The 20414-nt window shown below is 47.6% G+C and overlaps 1 protein-coding gene across 2 annotated transcripts in view; it reads left to right on the top strand.

The window, feature by feature from the left end:
* GFPT2 (glutamine-fructose-6-phosphate transaminase 2) overlaps positions 1–20414 on the top strand; it is a 47752-nt gene that overhangs the window by 24885 nt on the left and 2453 nt on the right. For both annotated transcript variants that reach the window (XM_042932367.1, XM_042932376.1), the window contains exons 7-18: positions 194–255; positions 2947–3026; positions 3470–3587; positions 7936–8099; positions 9711–9806; positions 9887–9984; positions 10264–10384; positions 12581–12738; positions 12901–13015; positions 16768–16895; positions 18667–18834; positions 19929–20090. In XM_042932367.1, the coding sequence (XP_042788301.1) occupies positions 194–255; positions 2947–3026; positions 3470–3587; positions 7936–8099; positions 9711–9806; positions 9887–9984; positions 10264–10384; positions 12581–12738; positions 12901–13015; positions 16768–16895; positions 18667–18834; positions 19929–20090 (1470 nt within the window). The remainder of the gene's footprint in view (positions 1–193; positions 256–2946; positions 3027–3469; positions 3588–7935; positions 8100–9710; positions 9807–9886; positions 9985–10263; positions 10385–12580; positions 12739–12900; positions 13016–16767; positions 16896–18666; positions 18835–19928; positions 20091–20414) is intronic.

The raw sequence follows: 20414 nt of genomic DNA on the forward strand, positions 1-20414 counted from the left end.
ACTGTGTCACTTTCTTCTCCTGACATCACCCTGAAAGAGCTGTCCTGCATTCAGCACCCTGAGGAAGGAACCCCAGGACCACCCACTGTGAAGAGTGACCCCCCTGTGGGGTGGTGGACCAGGCTGCAACAGCCCTGGCAGCTCAGGTGGGGCCAGAGCACATGTGGCTCACTCTTATTTGCTGTGTTTACAGGAAGGTGCATTCGCATTGGTTTTCAAGAGCATCCACTACCCGGGAGAAGCTGTTGCCACCAGGTGAGGCAAAACACATTGACATTTCAAGAACAAATAAATAAAATAAGATTGCTTAGCTTGAGACAACAGGGGAGAAGTGAGACCGTGGCTTATGCACCCTACCATCTCTGTGGCTGGGCTTCTGATTTTTAAAAGAGAAAGCAAAAAGTTGATTTTTTATTTGAAATCTCCAGATTTTCAGAAGTTGACAACAAATTCAAAGTAAAAATAAAACTGTATAGCAAGGGGCAGATCCAGGTTGCAGGTCAGTTTTGGAGATGCCTTCTGGAAAAAGCTTGCAAAATTATGAACGTGAAACTAGGAACAAGTGAACATTAATTTGAATCCAGTAAGAAGAGGCCTTGAAGGCCCCACGCTCAAGCTTCATCACCTACACACCAGAGGTCCTAGAGGGCCAGCCGACATGTCCCTCTGTTGGACAGAGCCACATGGCCCCCAGTGATGTGTGGATTCACACAAGTGGGAGCATGAGTGCCATCCTGTTATTTTATATTCAGATGAACTGATTATCCATCTGTCCATCTGCCATCAGTCTGACCATCCATCTACACATCTACCTGTCCATCTGTCCTTCCCTTCCTCCATCCATCCAACTGATATTTGTTGAGCACTTAGTCTATACTGGGTCCTAGGGATCTATTAACACCTGACCTAGTCCTGTCTTTAAGGACTGGACATTTGTGCAGGAGGACAGAGCAGGGCAGAGGGTGTTGATACTCCGTGTTGGGGGCTGGGAGGCAATGCATTGGGGAGCCTGAGGGGGTTCAAATGTCAGCCTTTGGGAGGTAGCCAGAAGCACCAGTGTGAGCAAAAGGAAGGGGCCTAGAGTGAGCTCAGCATTTGGGGCTCTGACCCAGAGCAGCTTGAGTCCCCTTCAGAAAAAAAATAGAAAAGACCCTGGTTGAGGGCACAGATGGGGTCACCAGGGACACGCCAACCCTTGCTCTTCAAAGGAGCCCCTGGAATGTGGCCCAGATTCTATAATGAAAGCAGTGGCTATTTCCAAGACACTTTGTAAGCTCGTTCCTCATGGTAGCAGTCATGGGGGGACTTTCTGCTCTTTCAGAAAGACAGACTGACACCTGCTGTGTACCAGGCATTGGAGACAGCAGTGAGCAAGGTCGTGTACACTCTGCCCCTCTAGCTCCAAGGGCTGGTGGGGAGTGAGGATGTTGGCAGAAGTCCTGCTCTGCAGGGTCTCAGGTGCACTGTGGACTGAAAGTTTCATTCTGAAGCCTCTGAGGAGCCATGGAGAATGCACCTGTGGTCTGGAAGACACAGAGAGAACGAGGCAGTCCCTCACAGACAGTCATATTCTCTAGGCAGGAAATGATGGGAATGTATCATGATTTAATTTTTGTTCAGGATAGGAAGGAATTTACCGCTTGGCATTCAATTTCTTCAATCATAGAATTATAACAGACCGCTTGTCCCTATTAAATTTAGAAACCCTGGGGCACTTGGGTGGCTCAGTCAGTTAAGCAGCCGACTTCAGCTCAGGTCATGACCTCACGGTTCATGAGTTCGAGCCCCGCATCAGATTCTGGGCTGACAGGTCAGAGGCTGGAGCCTGCTTCAGATTCTGTGTCTCCCTCTCTCTCTCAAATATAAATAAACATTAAAAAAAATTAGAAACCCCTTTTAAAACTTGATACTATCATGGTATTACTATTTTAAATGAATGCAAAAGAAGGCCATGTGAAGAAGCAATAAAGCTTTATATTTCTAAATTGTCCATAACCTGCCGGCTCTGTAACCTCCTGGGCAATCTTTGAGATGCCTCGGGAGCATTATCTGAGGCGAAGTTCAGAGAAATCATAGAGCTCTATCTACAACAATAAAATCTGGGGGAGACGTTTGCCAAGAAAATTAGGTAACCACAGTACTTTCTCATTGTCAATGTTATAAAGGCCATTCGAGCTGGCTCTCCATTGTACCAGAGCCGTGTCTCCTCTGCTTCAGATATGATAAAAGATGGTCCAGATTATTCAAGGTGCTCACAGCACTTTCTTCAAAGCCACGTACTTTGTCCCCCCACTTGGGGAAGTCGGATGCGGGGCTGGGAGAGGAAACCTGAGTTTGAGGCTGCAGGAACTCCCACAGAGGAAACATCACTGTCCCCTCTGTGACGGAGTCCAGCTCGTGCAGGTCAAGGAATTGAAACTTCTCCCAGGAGGTGACACTCAGAGACAAAACCACCCTTGAAAGTGTGTTAAGTGGCCCACAAAGTTGAGCAGATCCAAAGCCAGTCATCAGAATGCCCCCCCAAAGCTGGAGAACAGCCGAGCTAAGCAAAAGGGGCGGGGAAGGGGGAGGGAAGAGAGTCTTAGGGCAGGTCATGGGCGTCCAGGGCTCCTGCTTTAAAGATGGCAGTAAATAGCAGCAAGCTGGAGCCACGAAGTGAGGGCCTACTGATGCCTCAGCCACAGTGATCTAACCATGTGGGGATTCACTGGGCAGGTGGGTGGCACCATGAAAGCGAGCCAGAATTCTGCCAGTCGGTTGGTCCCTGCCCCAAGCCCTGGGAGCATCTTCCTGTGGCTCAGGAGTCTGTCTTGTAGGATCTCAACAGGACACTTTCCCCTGTTGGAAGGGCTAGATGCGGGGACCCCTCCTCAGTGCTAAGAGGCCATCCAGCCCTGCCTGGGGTGTTGAGACAATGAGCAACTCGACTCCCTGTTGTCTCTACAGGAGAGGTAGCCCCCTGCTCATTGGAGTGCGCAGCAAATACAAGCTTTCCACGGAACAGATCCCCATCTTGTACAGGACACGTAAGTTTTTCGAGAAGGCCTTGAACAGGGCAGGGGGCTCTCGTGCAGGCAGATGTCTTCTGTCTTCCGGGGCCGGTCCGCATACGGCTCCAGGTCAAAAAGGCTTTCATGCAACTGAGACTTGGGTCCCTTTTTGCAAAAGCTTTTTATTATAGATATTTTCAAACACATACACAAGTCCAGGGGAAGGCATGCAGCTCCATTACATAAAGGCATCCACGCTCTGGTATGAGTGTTGATTTGCTTTGTTTTGTTCACAGCCATTCAAAAAGCTCTTGCAGTGGCACCGTGCTATTTGGGGATCATTTTCACGATTTGGCTGACGCAGCCAAAGCTAAAAATTGCAGATTTCTCCCACACATATTCAAAGGGGAAGCTGGCGCCTTGCTTCATGTTATTCAAACAAAATAGTTTAATGTCACTTGCAATCCTTCCTTCACCAGGCAATTTCGAGAACGTAAAGAAGATCTGCAAAACAAGAATGAAGAGGCTGGACAGCTCAACCTGCCTTCATGCCGTGGGCGATAAAGCAGTGGAATTCTTCTTTGCTTCTGACGCAAGGTAGCTAAAGCTTGTTTCCTTTCTTTGCTAGGATTATGTAACCAAAAATGACTGGCCAGACACCACCATTTTTCATTTATCCCCGCTTTTCAGCTGTTTTCTTACAGCAAGGATGATGGCAGATTTCAGTTCTCTGTGACCCTTCTCCAAGAACCTCAGAGAACCACTGAGAGCACCTCATGACCAAGGGCAGGATTCACTGACCTCCACAATGTTTTGGGGCCTGCACAGAATAATTGAATTATTTGCCAACATTTTAAAAGGGGGGAGATTTCACATAAAATTCTGGGTTTCTAGCTTCTCTGGAAAATCAGCAGATCTGAGCACCCTGGGTTGTGCTCCCTCTGGCCCAGGATGTCTGGGGCCACTCAAAGGCTATGCTCCCTTTAGCTAGCTGAGGCAGGTGTCTTCAGACCTTTGGTCCTTCTCTCACCCCACCTGACTCTGCCTGAGTCTGAGCACTCATGATGAGAGGGCCAAGACCTAGGAGTGTGGTCCAAGTCATTTCTAAGTCCATGTTCTCATTAACAGACAATACTTCTGAAATTTGAGGAAGTCTGCTTCATATCCATTTTAGTACAAAAAATTTATACACATCCATATACACATACTCAGAAAAGACCAAAACACTTTCCTGGTAGTTGAAATAGAAAACACTACCATAAGGGTGCCTGGGTGGCTCAGTCAGTTAAGCGTCTGACTCTTGATTTGGGCTCAGGTCACGATCTCACGGTTTGTGAGTTCGAGCCCTGCATTGGGTTCTGCACTGGCTGCTTGGGGCCTGCTTGGATTCTCTCTCTCACTCCCTCTCTGCCCCTCCCCGCTTGGGCTCTCTCTCTCTCTCTCTCTCTCTCTCTCTCTCAAAAACAAATAAACATTTTAAAAAAATTTTTTTAAATCCAACTGAAAGCCTGTTAGAACTAATCCTAGAGGCTAGTCAGAGAATGAAGAAGTGGAAATCAGACATCCCAGCAGTTCGGCTATCAGCTGAACAAGGCTGCAGAACCATATCCACCCCGTTTGCTCTTGTGCTTCCTCACATGACTGGCACAGTAAACCCTCAGCAAGTCTTTCTTGAACAAAAACCAAAAAAAAAAAAAAAAAAAAAAAAAAAAAAGTAATCTATTTACCCGAGCTAGAAAAACTATTTTAATCCCTTAAGATAAATCTTAATAAAAATAGTCCAGAGTCTCTCCAGAGAAGACTACAAAAGTCAGCGATGAGAAACAAGACCAGATTTGAATAAAGGGAGAGAGTCCACACTCCTTGGTAAAAAGGCTTAATATTATTTAAAAAAAAACTAATTGGTTTAAAGTTATTTTAATAATTAAAAATTGTTTTTTAAAGATAACTGACTCTCCTTAATCTGCAAATTTGATGCTATAATTAAAAATCCTCACGATTTCTTTGCTTATTTAGGATTTGGAACTTGGAAAGATGATTTTACAGTGTATGGTGTGTAGACCAGATATGGGTGACCCTCCCAGATACGGAGGCACACTGTAGAACCCGCAGGGCAACAGTAGCCAGTGCTGAGGGCTTTGCCAGGATGGTCTCATTTAATAAACACAACCAGGGCACCTGTGTGACTCAACTGGTTAAGCGTCTGACTGTTGATTTCGGTTCAGGTCATAATCTCGCAGTTCGTGGGTTTGAGCCCCGAGTCAGACACTGTCAGCACAGAGCCTGCTTGGGATTTTCTCTGTCTCCCTCTGCCTCTCCTGTACACTCTCTCTTTCTCTCTCTCTCAAAATAAATAAGCATGAAAAAAAGCAAACACAACAAACTTCTAGTGAAGGCACAGTGATCATCTCCCATTTTACAAATGAGGAATTTGACATAGGGGCTCAGAGGGGTCATATCTGGGCTGCTTGAGGGCACAATGCTGGTAACAGACAGAAATAAGGATACCATATTGGGTCTGTCTAACTCCTGGGCCAGTAGTCTTTTTTTTTTTCTTTTTTTTTTTTTTTACATTTATTTTTGAGAGAGAGAGAGACAGACAGACAGAGTGTGAGCAGGGGAGGGGCAGAGGGGGAGGGAGACACAGAATCAGAAGCAGCCTCCAGACTCTGAGCTGTCAGCACAGAGCCCAACGCAGGGCTCAAACCCAGGAATCGTGAGATCATGACCTGAGCCGGCGTTGGATGTTTAACCGACTGAGCCACCCAGGCACCTCTGGGCCAGTAGTCTTAATGATGGATTATACCACCATCCATTTTGTAAATAAAAATAATTATATTTAAACGTGCAGGGGCGCCTGAGTAGCTCAGTCAGCTAAGCATCCAACTTCAGCTGAGGTCATGATCTCATGGTTTGTGGGTTCGAGCCCCACACGGGGATCTGTGCTGATAGTTTGGAGCCTGGAGCCTGCTTCAGATTCTGTGTCTCCCTCTCTCGCTGCCCCTCCCCCACTCATTCTCAGTCTGTCTCTCAAAAATAAATAAACTATTTTAAAAAATAAAAAATAAATAAATTAACATGCAGACACACACGCACACGTAAATGCAAACACACGTGTATTTAGCACTGCCTGGAGAGCAATACAATATAAGTGGTGTTTCTCTCTTGGAGATGGGATCAGGCCATTTTCTTCCTCTTATTATTCTGTGTTTTCTACTGTTTAAACAATGCATGTATACTGTTCAAAGTATTTTTTTCCAGTGCGGTGGTTTCCCATCCTTCTTTAGAAGTCTGTCTTCCTGAGCATCTGTTTAGAGACACCTTTCTTAGGGCCATGGAATGTGGCCACTTCTTTCTTTAACTTTACATCAGGAATTATAAATGTTCATTTTTTGGCACAGGGCAGGTGTGGGTGTGGCACTTGGTGGAATGAGGATTTTTTTCTCCCATGGTCTTACAAGTGCCACCTTCATGGTTTTGTTTTTTATTTGTTTTTCATTTTTGACCATAACTATGTACCACTTGTGCTATTGATTAGTTTGCTTTTTCACCTACCAACTTTTCTAACGCCATTTATTTTTAAAAGAAACTTTGTATTGCCATTTTGCAAGACAAAAATTATCATTACTTTCCATACAAAGTTATTATAAAAATAAGCACAATGGGGCACCTGGGTGGCTTAGTCAGTTAAGCATCCAACTCTTTATTTCAGCTCAGGTCATGATCTCACAGTTCATGAGTTCCAGTCCTGCCTTGGGCTCTATGCTGACAGCACGCAGCCTGCTTGGGATTCTCTCTTTCTCCCTCTTTCTTTGCCCCTGCCCTCCTCCTGCACTCTCTCTCTCTCTCAAAAAAAAAATAAATAAGCATAATGACTCCACATTTCATTGGTGGACGTATTTTTTACTTTGCTTTTAAACTATCCCTTTTTCCTTGCAGGGAGTGTGTGTGTGTGTGTGTGTGTGTGTGTGTGTGTGTGTGTTATGAAACTGAGTCATTTGTCCTCATGACTTTCCCACTGTCTGGATTTTGCTGAGAGAACCCCCCATGGTGTCATTTAACACGTTCCCCTGCCCACTGCATTTCCCACGCACTGGCGTTCACAGGTGTCTACAAACTTGATCTCCTTCTGGTTTGATTTTTTGGCAAGACGGCTTCATAGATGGTGGTGTGTCCTTCTATCAGGAAGCATATATGTTTATTGTCTGTCTTTTTATGCTGTTAAGATTGATCAGGGGGTTCACGCGCCAGACAGCCTCACCCATCCATTGTAAAGCTGCTCTCTGCTTTTCACCTCTTGGTTTCAGCAGAGCACTTCATGGTCCTTACTTAGAACTATTAGTAATTAGGAGTCCATAAATTGACTATTCTGATGCTGTCATTCCTTATTTATTAGCTGTAGTCCATCCATAAATTTGCCTTCATGAACAATGTGGTTATTCTGAAAGATCAGATCAGTTTAAAAAGCAAGATAAATGTTTCATTCTTTCCTGTTCCGATTTAGAGTAATGTGTTGGTTCCCAAGCATTCTCCAAAGGTGACACTGTCTGGATTATGATTTGAAGAAAGCGGTCATAAAAGGCCATCTGTGAGATTACTGGGGAAATCTGAACATACTGGATATTTGATGATATGAAAGAATAACTACTAATTTTAGATGTGATAATGGTATTGTGGGTTTAAAATTTTTCCTTCTCTTTTAGAGATAGAAGGTAAAATGTTTACAGATGAAATGCTGTGATGTCTGAGACTGGATTCAAAACAATTCTGGGGGGAAGGAGGAAGGTGTGAATTGATGTGTATAGTGTAGTGTCCCTGTCCCTCCTAAAATGCCATCTGATGCTACTGATGGGGACCCATACTGGGGAGGCAAGTGAGTGACTGCCTTGTAGCTGTCAAGCACGTGCAGGCCCCGTCTGTGATGCCCGTGTTTCCCTTGCTCCAGTGCTATCATAGAACACACCAACCGAGTCATCTTCCTCGAGGATGACGACATCGCCGCAGTGGCTGATGGGAAGCTCTCTATTCACCGGGTCAAGCGTTCAGCTAGTGATGACCCATCTCGAGCCATCCAGACCTTGCAGATGGAACTGCAGCAAATCATGAAAGGCAGGTGTCCTCTGAGGGTCCGTGTGCAGCGGCCTTGGGGGGGGGGCAGGTGCTCGATGGGGGAGCTCCTGAGACTCTCTGTCCTACCCCGAATAGGTGCCACAGCCCTCCTACCTGCCATGGCCATTAGGGTGGCGTTGCAGGTGCTCTGTGGCTTGCCCAGCCCAGGGGATGCGGGGAGCCTTGTCCTGCTCCCCCAGCAGGAGTTCCTGACTATATAAAGGCACTAGGTCTCCCTGCTTGATCTGACCAGTCCATCAACTGCCTCCCTTTACTAACTCTCTGGGACACATTCTTCTACCCAGACATTTCTTCTCTGGGTCAGAGGCCTGCAATAACAGGGGTCTGTGGACTATTTCCTCCTTGCGAGGAGAGCCTGTCTCCCTACACCCCCTTCTCCACAGGGCAGCCTGGGTAAACATTTAGGAATGTGAATCAGACCTTTTTATCCAGCTGCTTAAAGCCCTCCAATGGCCACCCACTGTTCTGAGAATAAAATCCACACTTCCTGCCACAGCCCACAATACCCCATGCCCAACCTGGCCCCACCTCACTCTACCCTTTTCCCACTATGCCCTGCCCCCTCTCCAACCACCTCACTGTTACTTAGGCAGGCCAAGTGCTTACTCACCTGAGGGTCATTGTACTTGACTGACTACTTTTGGTCATTCTACCTTGATCATCGCCCAGTCAGAGAGCTCTTCCCTGACCCTCCTCACTTGTCTTGTTTGCTTTATGGCACCCTCTATCAAGTCCCCAGCTAAAGGTGGCAGACAGGAAACACTGCAGTGTTTGGAACATTCCCACCCTGTCTGTGAATACTTCCAAAGCTTGAGGCACAACACCTGTCAGGGGCCTTAACCCGTTGCGGCCAGATCATCCCTTTGATGTCATCCAGTTCCATTCAAATCAGAGCCCTGGAAATGCATGTGTTGGCTGAAAAGGTTTTTATTTAATACAGAAGCTCGGAGGGCATCTGTTGAAAAGAAGATTGCCAGGGCACCTGGGTTGTTCAGTCGGTGAAGCATCCGACTTCGGCTCAGGTCATGGTCTCGCAGTTTGTGGGTTCGAGCCCCACTTCAGGTTCTGTGCTGACAGCTTGGAGCCTAGAACCTGCGTCAGATTCTGTGGCTCCCTCTCTCTCTGCCCCTCCCCCTCTCACACTCTGTCTCTCTCTCAAAAATAAATGTTTAAAAAAATTAAAAAAATAAAATAAAATTGCCTATTTCTCAGGGCTTACTTCTTTTGTACTTCCCTAAGTAGGTTGGTTTTTGGAAGTGAAGCATTTTCCTTTCCTCTGCCCCTGCTGAGAGGAGTATTGCCCCAGAAAGACCAGCCACATATTTGTTGCTTACTTCTTTTGCTCCTTCAAGCTGCAGGGTCTGATACGCACACTGGAGATAGTAATCTTATCTGACCTGTTTGCCTCTCACTTGTTACCGGGAGAATCAGGTGGGACGGCCCCTGGGACGCCCTTGGTAATGTGCAGTGGCCTTCCCATGTGTCACTGACACTAAACTGCATATCAGCTTTCCATCTTGATTGGAAGTTAAGCAGTGGTAAAACAACTGAATTAAAATTGACCTGCTTTTTTGGTGTTTATTTGACCAGGTAATTTCAGTGCATTTATGCAGAAGGAGATCTTCGAACAGCCAGAATCAGTTTTCAATACTATGAGAGGTCGGGTGAATTTTGAGACCAACACAGGTAATCCCCCATCCATGCCCTAGGTCGAGGCGCGTCCCCGTGTGGGGTTAGCACTAATGCCCCCTGCATGTGCCCCACAGTGCTCCTGGGCGGCTTGAAGGATCACCTGAAGGAGATTCGACGATGCCGACGGCTCATCGTGATTGGCTGTGGAACCAGTTACCACGCCGCAGTGGCTGTAAGTCCAAGGCGCTGGGCCCTCGATAGCGCTGGGGAGGGAGCAGCAGCCCAGGACAAGATGTGCCTTAAATGCCATCATGTGTTTGACCTCCCAAATTTGGTGCCCACAAGCCAACATGAGAGCCTTTCTCCTGCAGTGTGGCCTGTGCATGTCTGAAATTCCCTTCACCACCAGGACCCAGAGGTGCCACTTCATAAAACTGTCCCCAGAAGCCCAGCTGCCTGTGTCTCTGTAGTGTCTGTGACTGACTTTGGTCCCCATTCTTGTTGGCTTCAGACACGGCAAGTTTTGGAGGAACTGACTGAGCTCCCTGTGATGGTTGAACTCGCCAGTGATTTTCTGGACAGGAACACACCTGTGTTCAGGGATGACGTTTGCTTTTTCATAAGCCAGTCAGGTAAGGAATACGGGTTCACGTGAGTTCATCTCAGGGCTCTGTCCTCTTGGTAACACACCATGTATCTCCTTCCCTCCTTCATCCAGTAGAGTTCTCTGCACACTGAGCATGTGCCAAACTCTCTTCTCAGTTGACCCTCAGAACCATCAGTCACTGTCTCATTTTAGGGGGGAGCCATGCGACCAAGAATTCTCCCTCCTCCTGCCATTCCAAGTCCAGAACTTAAGGGACCACTCACCAAAGTGCTTATACATAGGTGCTAGGTTTATTTCAAAGAGAGAAAGTTCTTCAAAATTCTGCTGGTTGAGTGTCACTTCAAGAACTATGTGGATGCTTTGCAGTTCCCATGCTGTCCAGCAGGGGATGCATTGAGAGACATTGCTCAGGTGTAGGCCCAGCACACCCTCAGTAAACCCTGCCTGGGTGCCATCCTAACTCTAAACGTGGGCACCTGCTCCAGTCAGGCTGGGCAGAGAGTCAGGGAGGTGATTCATGGCCACATGCTTGGACTTTCTATGACCTCCAGAAGGATTTTTAAAACATTTTAATTATGGAAAATTCCAAATCTCTGTAAAAGTAGAGAGATTTACATAAGGAACTGCCTATTCTCAGCAACGATCAGCTGAGCAGAGTTTGTGTCATCCAGATCCACATTAACCTGTCCCCTCCCCTGGGTTATTTTGAAGTCATTCCCAGACATCATGTTGCTCCACAAATACTTCAGAATGGATCTCTAAATGGTAAAAGAAAAAAAAAAAAAAAAACATAACCATTATGTCATTATCACAATTAAAACATTAACAGCAATGCTCTAATATCCACTGGGACTTCGAATATTGCTTCCGGTTTGAATTTTGAAGACCCATTTCCATTTCCATGACAAACTAAGAAAAACGAATACAGACACACTCACCCTCCGGCTGACAACCTGTAGCCATGTGCTGCTGTGTGACTTCATTTTGTTTGTTTGTTTGTTTATTTATTTTGAGAGAGAGGGAGCCCATGCATGCACAAGTGGGGGAGGGGCAGAGAGAGAGGGAGAGAGGGAGAATCCCAACAGGCGCAGACCCCGAAATGGGGCTCGAGCCCATGAACCAATGAGATCATGACCTGAGCTGAAATGAAGAGTCAGACGCTTAACCAACTGAGCCACCCAGGAACCCCTTGATGGGTTTAATTTTATGATCGGACCGTATTTAATTTAGTTCGAGGTTTCAAGGCTTACAAATACAGGGTGCTTGTGCTGGCTTATTTGTGAATCTATTTAAGTAGCTTAGTTATAAAAATAATTTTGAGTTCCCACTGGCAGGCTGCAGAAGTGTTTTGCTTTAAAGCAATGTTAGATCTATTGGAGAAATGGCATTTAGTGGCATTCTTGCTTTTTTTCAATTTTATTTATTTACTTAATCTCTATACCCAGTGTGGGGCTGGAACTCATCACCCCGAGACCAAGAGTCACATGCTCTTCTGACTGAGCCAGCCAGGCGCCTTGCATTCTTGCTTTTTATTTGTATTTATTTATTTATTTTAAATATTTATTCATTTTTGAGAGAGAGCAAGCACAAGCAGGGGAGGGACAGAGAGAGAGAGGCAGAGAGTCTGAAGTGGGCTCTGTGCTGATAGCAGCAAGCCTCATGCAAGGCTTGAACTCACAAACCATGAGATCATGAACCATGAGATCATGACCTGAGCTGAAGTTGGATGCTCAACCGTTCAACTGACTCAGCCAGCCAAGCGCCTCACATTCTTGCTTTTTAAATGTTAAATCTCAGCACATTCTGAAGAAGGCAGCTTAAAGTCCTAGAAAGGATGCTGGGCACCTGGCTCACCTGGGTTGGCACCAGTCTGTCGCCCACAGCTGCGTGGCCCTGAAGGAGCAAGGCTTTGGTTTCTTCCATCTCTGGGGATCTCATCCTCACGGGGAGAATGGGGTCAATGGCCCCATGGGGTTGCCAGGAGAGTTCCATGACATAGCGGATGAGAAAGTGCTTCCCACATAAATAGCAGCCGAACCTTGAATCCAAGAATCCACCGGAAACATGGTTGAGAGTGCATTTTCCTTTCTGAGCACACGCCGGCTGCCTGTGGGCTCTGATTTCTGCATAAAAGAGTAAATGAGTTGGGGGACAGGGGGTTCGAGCTGGCAGAGCCACGCTCCTGAGAACACATGGCTGAAAGGTGGGGCCCGTGTGGCAGGTGAGACCGCAGATACCCTCCTGGCATTGCGCTACTGTAAGGACCGTGGGGCCCTGACCGTGGGCGTCACCAACACCGTGGGCAGTTCCATCTCCCGAGAGACCGACTGCGGTGTCCACATCAATGCAGGACCAGAGATCGGCGTGGCCAGCACCAAGGTAGTCACCTCATGCATGTGTCCTGAGGGAGGGCTTCGGCCAGATGGGTGGACAGGAGGCTGCGGGTTGGGGAGGGGGCGCTCCCAACAATCTGTCTCCTCCTGCGTGGTTCACATGCGCACATTCGCCCCTGCTCTGCCAGAGTCACCGTTTTATCCACAGGCTTATACCAGTCAGTTCATCTCCCTGGTGATGTTTGGTTTGATGATGTCGGAAGACCGCATTTCACTGCAAAACAGAAGGCGAGAGATTATCCATGGTTTACAGTCTTTACCTGGTATGTTTCAGAATGAAACTTTCCTTATTTTGAAATCCAGTAGACTGTCCTTAGTTGCTTTCTCTTTTGACTCTTTCCCATAAACAATGCTGTTAATCACTTCTTCCTCTTCAAAACTTCCTACTCACCACTAAATGCCTCCAGAAGCTCCCACTGGGCCAAGATTAAAGTCCTCACTCCTCACCGGGTCCTTGAACACTGCACACTGGACCCCTGCCACCTCTGACCTCATCCCACTCTCCTTCCCCTCCCTGGGCTCCTTCATTGACCTTCTGATCCTCAGCAATACCAAGCTGTCTACCACAGGATGTTTGCACTGACCCTTTCCTTTATAGGAGCCCTCTTCCTCCAGCTCTCCATACAACTGATGGCTTCTCATTATTCAAGTCTCAGTTCAGATGTCACCTCCTGGAACCCTTCCTTGCTATCCTAACTAACCCCCACCCCAGCTGTGAAATGTTAGCCCATTTCTTTTCTTTATAGCGTGTGCCATGGTATGAAATTACCTGTCCTCCAGTGTGCTGGCTTGTCTCCCAATGAGTATGTCAGCCCAGTGAGCATATAACCCTAACTGTCAGGATCACTGCTGATATCCAGCCAGGGCAGGCATGGAGTAGGTGCTCAGGAAATATCTGAGAAGGAGCAGATGGCCCTGAGCCTTTTCCTGAACCGGAGTGCTCCTTCAGTCTCCCCAAACTTCCCTCTTTGGCTGGGTCCCTCCCATCTATTGTAGTCGGTGAGATGCAGTGTTTATCACACTGAATCTCAAGCTTTTGGGGGGGGATAATGGTTTCCATCATTCGCCTACTGGTGTGCCCTGTCCTGTGTGCCATCCTGAGGGCCAAGGAGATAACAGCTCCTTTCCTTCAGACACTTGCTCTCCAGGGAAGGAGAGAGACCTATTGGGTTTTCTTTGTGCAGCCCTGAGATTGCAAAATGAAACAGACCTCACCCCTTGGCTGACATGAAATGCCGGGGGCAGGATGGTCACAAGGCTGTGGGACAGCCCCTTCCAGAGATGGGGTAGGCACTGGGTCCATCCTGGGAGCCAGGGGCAAACCCCAGAGAAGGCAGTGAGGGAAAGCCACCATCTAATCATACAAAGCCTAGAGATCTGAATCTGGCCCACACAACATGCTGAAAATTTACTGACAAAAAACTGGTCTTCACCTTCAGCCAGGTACCAACAGTGCGAAAACAGGACTCTATCCTGATGTCTAAGTCAGCCGTTCTCAAGATGTGGTCTGCAGGTCCTATTACTATTTTCACAGTAAACACACTATTTATAACAAATAAGATGTGTTTGCCTTTTTTGCCGTGTGGACATTTGCAAAGGCAGCGGTGGCTACCGCTGGCACCTTAGCACATGCCTCCACACACCCCACTTCACTCAAGGACTTCTTCACGAGGCAGTAAAATGCATTAGTCTTAGTAAATCGCAACACTCTTTAGTATTCTGTTTCCAAGAAAAGCATCCTGGGATTGTTTGAGTAACAAGCTGATTAGAGTACTTGGCAGATGTTTTCTCAAAAATGAACAAAGTTAGCCCGCCACTCTAAAGAAGAAAAACTGACAGTATTTGTTGCCAGTGATAAACTTCAAGCTCTTCAGTGAAATTTAGGATTTGGGAAAACTTGTAGCTGCCAGCATGAGCTCGACCACTTCCCACACTTAAACACAACTCTGATGAAGCCACGGTGACTTTAGCATATGTGATTTCTAAAAAATATTTTATGATGAAGTGTGTCCATTTTTAGAAGATTTGCATAACTCAGTCAACCTATGTTTTCCAGATGGTCAATGCATGATGTGACAAAATTATACACCATGTAAAACATCCATTTAAATAGATGCAAGAGGGGCGCCTGGGTGGCTCAGTCGGTTAAGCAGCCGACTTCAGCTCAGGTCACGATCTCACGGTCCGTGAGTTCGAGCCCCGCATCAGGCTCTGTGCTGATGGCTCAGAGCCTGGAGCCTGCTTCCGATTCTGTGTCTCCCTCTCTCTCTCTGCCCCTCCCCCATTCATGCTCTGTCTCTCTCTGTCTCAAAAATAAAAAAATTAAAAAAAAAAAAAAAAAACGTTAAATAGATGCAAGATTGGGGCACCGGGTGGCTCAGCCGGTTAAGCATCTGACTTCGGCTCAGGTCGTGATCTTGTGGTTTGTGAATTCAAGCCCTATGTTGGGCTCTGTGCTGATGGCTCAGAGCCTGGAGCCTGCTTCTGATTCTGTGTCTCCCTCTCTGCTTGTCCCTCCCCAGTCATGCTCTGTCTCTCTCTCTCTCTCAAAAATAAAACATTAAAAAAAATTAAATAGATGCAATAGGGGTGCCTGGGTGGCTCGGTCGGTTAAGTGTCAGACTCTTGATCTTGGCTCAGGTCATGATCTCACAGTTGGTGAGTTCAAGCCCCATTTCGGGCTCCACACTGACAGTGTGGAGCCTGCTTGGGATTCTGTCTGTCTCTCCTCTCTCTCACAGTAAATAAACTTAAAAAAAATAAAAGTTTTAATGTAACAAGGTAGGAAAAGCTTATTGAGATGATTTCAAATTCTACATTTGCAACTACTCTTTTAAGAAATTACTGTTTCTCCAGACTGGCTGATTCAGTCACTAGAGTATGTGACTCTTGATCTCGGGGTCATGTGTTTAAGCCTGCAGAGATTACTTAATTAACTAATTAAAAAAAAAAAAGAAATGACCATTTCTTGAGTTTCATGTAATATCAGAGAAGAACATTCACAATTTTTTGAAAAAGTTATTTAAATACTCCTCCCTTCTCCAACTACAAATCTCTGTGAGGCTGGATTTTCTTCCTATACTTCAACCAAAAAAAAAATGTATCATGAGAGTTTGAATGAGGAAACAGATATGAGAATCTGTCTTTGTTAAAAAGTCAGACATTTAAAAAATCTCCAAAAATTTAAAACTACTATTCTCACTAATTTTTAAAAATGTATAATAGGTTTATTGTTACTTTTAAATGAATGGATACAAATATCTTTACTTTTCTCAGTTTCTAATCTGGTAAACATTGAGAGACACAACCAACAAAAATAATGGCTCTTAAGGATTCACAGTAATTTTTAAGTGTAAAGAAGTCCTGAGAACAAAAAGTCTGGGAAACACTGGTCCATCTTACACTGGGCATTGTCTCTAGATTTAGCATGTGGCCTGGATTGGGGGGGGGGGGCATTAATTTGGAGTGTCAGCTCTGTGGCTTTCCACCTGGTGACTTAGCCTCTCTGAGCCTCAGTTGCCTTACCTGTAAAATGGAGCTAGAAATAACACCTCACTGCTTATCTTACATGCTCAAGAAAGTATGAACATAAATATGAATTGCCATCCAACAAAACCCAGGCAAATCCTGCAAGTTACTGCCCACAATCTACATTTAACTTTTTTTAATGTTTATTTTTGAGAGAAAGAGAGAGAGGGAGACAGAGTGGGGGAGAAGCAGAGAGAGAGGGAGACACAGAATCCTAAGCAGGCTCCAGGCTCATCAACACAGAGCCCAACATGGGGCTTGAACCCACGAACTGTGAGATCATGACCTGAGCTGAAGTCAGATGCTTAACCGACTGAGCCACCCAGGTGCTCTTACATTTAAAATCCTTTTTAAACCAAGGCAAGGAAGCCAAGTGTATTAAGTGGTGTGAATTCCAAAACTATGTCTTATACACCATGATTTTTCTTTGTGAATCTTGCTGTAAAATCTGTGTGACTCACAACCCCTCACTGTGTTTGCGGCTTAGGGCTGATTAAGGAAGTGCTGTCGCTGGACGAGAAGATTCATGACCTGGCCCTGGAGCTCTACACCCAGAGGTCACTCCTGGTCATGGGACGGGGCTATAACTATGCCACATGCCTGGAAGGAGCCCTGGTGAGCCTCCTTTGCCCACCCCCCACCTCCACCAGCCTGGGCATGAGGGCAGACATGGGAGACACCCCGAGACACCAGCGGGAAGGGGGGAGGGCGCTGGGCTAGGGGAGGGGAGCGCTTGGGGACTTGCTGCCACCTGTGTGAGGCTGCATCAAGCACCAGCTCATGACCTGTTCGGGCCCTGGGGATCCTGAGGTGGACGCTGCCAATCTCCTGAGGAGAAAGGGGCAGGGCACCCTTGGGTGAGCCCCTGAGGTGTCAACCTGCACCAGGCTCCATCTGGGATGGTCCATTCGTTCCTCATGAGCGTCTTCTGAGAGGCTGGCAGTTATTGTCCACATTTCACCTAGGAGGGAACTGGACCCCCAAAGGTTCATCTTGCTCAGGAGGGAGTGATTGGTCTGAGATTCAAACTCAGGTCCATGTGGCCTTGGGTTATTTCCACGACCACAAGCAGACTGTGCGGGAGGATTCAGGCCGATGAGAATTGCGGGGCAGGCTCTCTGTGGAGTTTCCCTGTTACCCCTCAAACTTCCAAGGGGATGCAGAGATCCTGAAGGCGTGAGCTCTGAAGGCCCTGCTTTTGTTAAACTTTTAACTGGCTGTTTTGTCCCACTGCGGCAGTAAAGAGCCAAACCTGAGTAAGAGAGCTGGGTAAGGGGCAGGTTCCAGGACCACAGAGAGGGTGAGACAGTGCTGTCCAGGGGGCTGAGCCTACACTCACTGTCTGCTTGCTGCTTGTGGATGGGACTGCCCAACCAAAGAAAACGGGAGACAGGGTCACAGGTGAGGCAGCCATTGGTTCCCCGGGCAAGGGCATCCTTCCTGACCCAGCTTGGCTCCCCTCCTCTTAGTAGGGAGCAGGTCGCTGCAGGGGGCTGGGTGGAGTACACTTTCAACTCCCCCCATGCCTCTGCCGCCTGGTGCAGGGGGCCGGGGGGGGGCTCATCTGCAGTGTCCCCAGCGCACTGCTGAAAGATGCGTATTCAACTGCAGCTCCCAGTCAGTCCTGGGGGGAAAGAAAGAAGCTTTGACGCTGCTCCTGGCACACATCAATGGTCCCTCTGTGGTCTCCTGGGGGCCAGCACTCCAGCTGTCTGTGGCATTCGGGGCGGAGTCACCCACACTCCTGACAGTGTCCTGCCCCCCCCCCCAAATAAATAGTTCTAGGGGAGCTGAGAAATATTTTACTAGACACTCACCAGTTCAGTGACGTAGGGTTAATGGGAACTGAATAGAAATGGATCTCCTGAACATAGGGGGAAGTTGTAGTAACGTCCTGATGCGTGTTATTTTGCCTCATAAGTAAATTGGAGCATCCCTTTGGAAGTTATTAATGGTCTAGATTCGGGGGGATGATCTATCGGATAATTGAAGAAAGGTATTTCTAGATAGAATACAGTGCCATCATTACAATTTATAAATGTGGGGAGGCCACGGGTTAGTCACACAGCAGAAGGGAGAGCCAGATCGACATTGACTTGTCTATCCAAGGGTGGTGGCTGTGCTGGGGGGCTGGTCTGGGGGACACAGGCTGCGTGCTGGGCCTTGTGCGTGCTCTGGACAGCAGCCAGCCCTCTCCCTTGGGCCTGGCATTGCCAGCAGCCCTCAGTGCTGTTGACCACCTAATGCATTCATCCACCTTGCAGCCCTCAGCTCCCTGCCTTCTGGATTCATCCCTCCCACAGCTCCCCTTCCTCCCTCTCTGACTGATCTCCTCCAGCCCGCTGTCTGTCCAGTGTCACACTGACCCCGCCTTGTGTTTCCCTAGAAAATTAAAGAGATAACCTACATGCACTCAGAAGGCATCCTGGCGGGGGAGCTGAAGCACGGACCCTTGGCACTGATTGACAAGCAGATGCCCGTCATCATGGTCATCATGAAGGACCCTTGCTTTGCCAAATGCCAGAATGCCCTGCAGCAGGTCACAGCCCGCCAGGTGAGAGCTCTCAGCTGGGCCAGGGTCCCCTTCTCTCCTGTCCTCTCCCACACAAGCCCACCTCACCCACTGTCGGCCAGCACTGGTTATGAGCAGCCCTACCACTGAGCAGGTGCGATCACGTGCTCTCTCCTAGGCCCCCCCTCCTGAGGGGCACACACATTCAGAAATGACTGGCCAGCCTGTGGCCACGTGCACAATGGCTCTTCAGTGAGACCTTGTGACCCAGACTGCCCCGAGCTGCCCCAGATTCCAGGCGTGGAGCTGCCCTGAGATGGGAGTGCAAAGCCCCCACAGATCCATCCTGGGAGGGCTCATGAAGTTATAGGGAGGTGAAGTCCAACAATGCCCTTGAGCCAGTGGCCGCCATGCCTGGCTCGGCACAGTGGCCAGAGAGAAGGTATAAAACACAAATCACTTCACTGCCTTGCTTAAAACCTCCCGGTGGCTTCCCATAAAACAAGAGTGACCACAAGCCGGTATTATGTGGCCCCTTCCTTCTGTGTCCCAAGCTGAAGGAGCCCAGCTGATTTCTGCCTCTGAACCTCTGCTCTGGCTATTCCCTCTGACCTGAATGTGCTTTCCACCACATTCAGAGAATTGGCCTGTGGTTATTCACGTCTTAGTCCAAACATCCCCTTTTAAGAGAGGGCTTCCCAGACCTCACCAGCGTCTCCCAATCACATTACCATGTTTTATTGCCTTTCTGGCATTCATCTGGAATTCATCGTTAGTCATTGGGTGGCTTGTTTACATTTTTATTTTCTACCACTCAGCTATGAGCCCCCTCAGAGTGAGGAGTGGGCATGCCCTGCCCTTGGCAAGGCACATTGAAGCCACTCAACAAATGGGTGCTGGATGAATGGCTCAGAATGGCAGTCATCCTACCACGGAAGGGAGAGGAACTCACCAAACAGCATCAAACACCTTGCCCCTCACACTGGTCGTGCACATCACCTCACACATAATTCCACGAAAGCAAAAGAGGACTGTTATCCCCTCAATAACATTGACCTCAGAAACTGCTGGTATGTGAGGGGGGTTGCTGCTTTCAGAGACCACCTGCACATTGTGATCCTATTTTCCCGCTCTAGGGTCGGCCGATCATACTGTGCTCCAGGGACGACACTGAGAGTTCCAAGTTTGCGTATAAAACGATCGAGCTGCCCCACACAGTGGACTGCCTCCAGGGTATCCTGAGTGTGATTCCGCTGCAGCTCCTGTCCTTCCACCTGGCTGTTCTCCGAGGATATGACGTATGTCTAAAATCGCACCGAATCCCCCAGAGGGGAAAAGCATAACCCCAGAGTCTGACTTTGTTCTTTTTTTTTTTTAAGTTTATTTACTTATTTTGAGAGAGGGACAGGGGATCCCAAGCCGGCTCCGCAAAGCCCGACATGGGGCTGTGAGATCCTGACCTGAGCCAAAATCAACAGTCAGACCCTTAACCACCTGAGCCACCCAGGCGCTCCTGATTTTGTTCTTAAATGCTTATTTGGTGTAAATATTCATAGGAAAGGTAATTTCATTTAAAACAACTCTGTTTTTAAAGTAACTTCTATCCCTTGGAAACAATTTGG

The sequence above is a fragment of the Panthera leo genome, chromosome A1, assembly GCF_018350215.1.
Source record: "Panthera leo isolate Ple1 chromosome A1, P.leo_Ple1_pat1.1, whole genome shotgun sequence".
Classification (NCBI taxonomy): Eukaryota; Metazoa; Chordata; class Mammalia; order Carnivora; family Felidae; genus Panthera; species Panthera leo.